This window comes from Heterodontus francisci, unplaced genomic scaffold (genome assembly GCF_036365525.1).
Source record: "Heterodontus francisci isolate sHetFra1 unplaced genomic scaffold, sHetFra1.hap1 HAP1_SCAFFOLD_261, whole genome shotgun sequence".
Classification (NCBI taxonomy): domain Eukaryota; kingdom Metazoa; phylum Chordata; class Chondrichthyes; order Heterodontiformes; family Heterodontidae; genus Heterodontus; species Heterodontus francisci.
Window position 1 is genome coordinate 294923 of NW_027141501.1, and position 3923 is coordinate 298845.

Consider the following 3923-nt stretch of genomic DNA (forward strand, 5'->3'; position numbering starts at 1 on the left):
CTAGTTCTTCCCTGGCTAATAACTGGAGTAATTTCTTTACATGCTTGGTACCGGGTTTCCCCACATGCTGTAGAGTTCTTATGCAGATTATCCACTTGGAAATGAGCTTGATTGACAGGCTTCGAGTTGGAGCGCCACGACATCACAGCAGGTCAAAGGAACAGGTACATCCAATTCCGGATACTGTGTCTGATCCCACAATGATCTAATCATGAACCTAGCATGGGATACAATCCCCATCAACAGGGTGCTTTGCCTCGGTGGAGTTTGATGGGCTGTGAACCTGGACTTCCAGGAGAAGCACTCCTGCGCTTTCTGACCCACAAGCAGTGCTGCACACAAACCCTCTTTCTAAAGATTGTCTCTCCTCCCATCAGCTGGCAGGTTTCGTAGGGCCTGGAAAGTCAGAGAAGCCAATGTTAAACCAGTAAATCAGGTTAATTCAGAAATCTGCCAGCCTCATTAAAACACTTAACATGCGACCCCTCCTACCAGGAGCGGTCTTCTACTCGGCCCTTTGGCCCGTCACTATTAACACTGGAATTAGGCAGGTTGGAGATGTGTTAAAACCATGGTTGAAACTATTTCACGTTTCATCTGAGTACACCCAAACATTTCTGGTGCTACAATTGAGTCCTTACTGTCTTGGCTCAGGCAGTGAAACGTTTGATTGGCAATTACTAGTCTCTTTTCTCTTTTCTCACTTACAGTTAATTTAGTGGCAATTCTGATCCTGTCCCGGGCAAAGTACGGCCTCTCCACTTGTACCACTCGCTACCTGGTGGCCATGGCAGTGGCGGATCTATTGGTCATTATCACCGAGGTCATACTGAACCAAATGACTTATTATTATTTCCCAAAGAGTTTCCTGAACATCACCCCTGTATGTAGTGTAATCTATCTCCTGACTAGTGCAGCCACAGAAATTTCTGTCTGGCTCACTGTCGCTTTCACCTTTGACAGATTTGTCTCGATTTGCTGCCAAAAGCTGAAAACTAAATATTGTACTGAGAAAACTGCAGCTGTGATGTTATCAACAACTTGCATTCTGTTCTGTACAAAAAACGTTCCCTTCTACTTTATATATGAACCTGTGGAGATACTTGAGAATGTACCATGGTTCTGGAATGTAAAACCAAGCTATTATACAGAGCCTGGATGGGTGGCATTTGACTGGTTTGATAAGGTTTTAACCCCATTGCTGCCATTTGCTTTAATTCTGTTGCTCAATGCTCTGACTGTCAGATACATTTTAGTGGCCAGTCGAGCCCGGAAAGGACTAAAGGGTCTGAAAAAGGGAGAGAATCGCAATGATCCAAAGATGGAGAACAGAAGGAAGTCAATGGTTTTACTCTTCACCATATCCAGCAGCTTCATACTTCTGTGGTTGACGTATGTTATAGAATTCTTATATTATATCATTACAGGAACAAATCCCACGGCTTACAATGATTCTGAATATATGTTTCAACAAGTCGGATATATGTTGCGGAGTTTAAATTGCTGCACAAACACATTTATTTATGGGGCGACCCAGTCCAAGTTCAGAGAACAGTTCAAGAGTGCGGTGAAATATCCTGTAATATTAATTGTTCAATTATTTAATAAACAAAACAACTGACAGCAGCCGAAAGGTGGATCCTCGTGCTTCAATCGCATGGATGGAATATGTATCCCCACAATTACATCAACTGAATGACGCCAGAAATCGCTGGTGATCTGAAAATAACTCAGCGGCGTGAGAGCCGCCACTGTGCTTGGGCCGTGGCACTATTTCTGCTGGTTCACAAGGAATGTGCACCGCAGCGGCTGGAGTTCATCGTGGATGTTGACAAAGGCATTTTATTTTAAGTTGTGTTTCATTAAAAAAATGTTCTTTATAAAAACTGCACCTGCATAAATGATGGCCTATGGAATAACGCTCCCCCAGACAAAATCAAAAAAATGTAGTAAGCCAGAGCTGGAGGTGACATTTGTAGGTCCAAAATTAAATTAGCAGGAGGAGTCAGACACACCAAAAACAATCTGCTCGGAAAGAAAAATTTGCTTACAAAACAGAAAATGTTTCAGATGCAGGAAACCTATTTTTAATTGTTTCTGATTAGGTGATGAACAATGCACACGGCAGGACAAGAGTAGAACCAACAGCCATAGTCTCTCCTTTACCTGCACTGGTTCCATTCTGAGCACCTCACATTTACTCAGAAAGGAAAAAAGAAAGGTTGATGTTACAAATCAAAATGCTATAGATGCTGGAATACACCTTGTGTGAATTTATAAGTATTATTTTTAACTGTTTTTTGAACCCTTGCATCTCTCTCTCTCCCTTAGCAGACAGTTGGGTGGGGGCATTTTGCCATTGAGTGGTCACGTCTGGACAGGCACAACTGGGGTTCTCAGGTGGGGAGACTGGACACTATGTGAAGCAGTGGAGCCAGGCTTGGCGATGGATCCAGCATCCTCACTGCCTAAGTTTGGCGGCTGCTCATTGTCTCCATCCTCTTTCCAGGTCACTACCTGGGGCTGATCCAGACTGTTCGTAGTCTCGGTGTCCAAACACCACTATGATGGCCTATTCGTTTCCACTTAACATCGGCCCAGTCTCAGCACATCTGTTGCTGAAACCCTCTTTCATGATTTTGTTACCTCGAGGCTTGACTATTTCAATTGTTGCTGCTGCTCTCCGGCACTCTACCCTTTGTAAACGTGAGTTCAACTGCAACACTGTTGCCCATGTCCTTACTCGGACCAGGTCCCATACATACTTCACCCCGACACTTGCTTACCTGCATTGGCTCCCAGTTATGCAAGGCCTCAGTTTTAAGCTTTCCATACGTGTTTCCATCTCTCCATGGCCTCCACCCTACCTTTTTTCCAATCGCTTCCAGCCCTACAACCATTCCCATATGTCTGACTTCATGCCATCTCTAAAATCCTCCCTATTGAGGTATTCCGCTCCAGCCCAACAACCCCCCGAGATCACTATTTTCATCTAATTCGGGCATCTTACCCATCCTTGATTTTATTTGCTCAACCATTTCTGGCTGTGTCTTCAGGTGCTTGAGCACTAAGCTCTGGAATTCTCCATCCAAACCTTTAATAAACTATTTGTAATCCATCTATATGCTGAAACTTTAGGTCACCCGACCTAAAACCTCCTTCAATGGCTTGGTATCAACATTTGCGATATAATACTCCAGCGAACTTTTATTACATTGAAGGCACAATAGAAATATCAATTGCTGATGCCTCCCACTCACTCTCTCTTTCTCAGCGCTAAAGCTTTCTGTAACCTTAAACGTAACCTTAAGCAAGAAGCAAGCATTCAGGTGCAGCAAGCATTTAAGAAGGCGAATGGTATGTTGGCCTTCATTACAAGGGGAATTTGAGTACAGGAACAAGGATGTCTTACTGCAGTTATGCAGGGCCTTGGTGAGACCACATCTGGAATATTGTGCGCAGTTTTGGTCTCCTGATCTGAGGAAGGATGTTCTTCCCTTGGAATGAGTACAAAGGCGATTTGCTAGGTTGATTCCTGGAATGGCAGGATTGACGTAAGAGGAGAGATTGGGTTGACTGGGCCTATATTCACTGGACTTTAGAAGAATGAGAGGGGATCTCATAGAAACCTGTAAAGTTCTAACAGGATTAGACAGGCTTGATGCAAGGTGGATGTTGTCGAAGACTGGGCGGTCCAGAACCCCAGGATCACAGACTCAGGATACAGGATATGCCAATCGGAACCGCGATGAGGAGACATTTCTTCATTTCTTCAAAGGGTCGTGAACCTATGAAATTCTGCAGCACAGAAGGCAGTGGAGGCCAAGTCATTAAATAAATTTAAGAAGGGGACAGATATATTTCTTAATGCCAAAGGAATCAAGGGATATGGGGATAAAACGGGAACAGGGCATTGAGTTAGA

At 43.9% G+C, this 3923-nt stretch overlaps 1 protein-coding gene across 1 annotated transcript; it reads left to right on the forward strand.

The window, feature by feature from the left end:
• Positions 1 to 476: 476 nt before the first annotated feature.
• On the forward strand, positions 477 to 1621 carry LOC137363892 (probable G-protein coupled receptor 139). Its single transcript, XM_068027402.1, has 2 exons — positions 477 to 657; positions 711 to 1621. Exons 1-2 carry the CDS (start codon positions 477 to 479, stop codon positions 1619 to 1621), a joined length of 1092 nt encoding a protein of 363 aa, XP_067883503.1.
• The last annotated feature ends 2302 nt before the right edge of the window (positions 1622 to 3923 follow it).

What these genes read in the sequence shown, in the direction of transcription:
- LOC137363892 (XM_068027402.1), top strand. Translation starts at nt 477, where the DNA reads ATGCGACCCCTCCTACCAGGAGCGGTCTTCTACTCGGCCCTTTGGCCC. An exon ending in TTACTGTCTTGGCTCAGGCA is followed by an intron (nt 658 to 710) that starts GTGAAACGTTTG and finishes TCTCACTTACAG; the next exon opens with TTAATTTAGTGGCAATTCTG.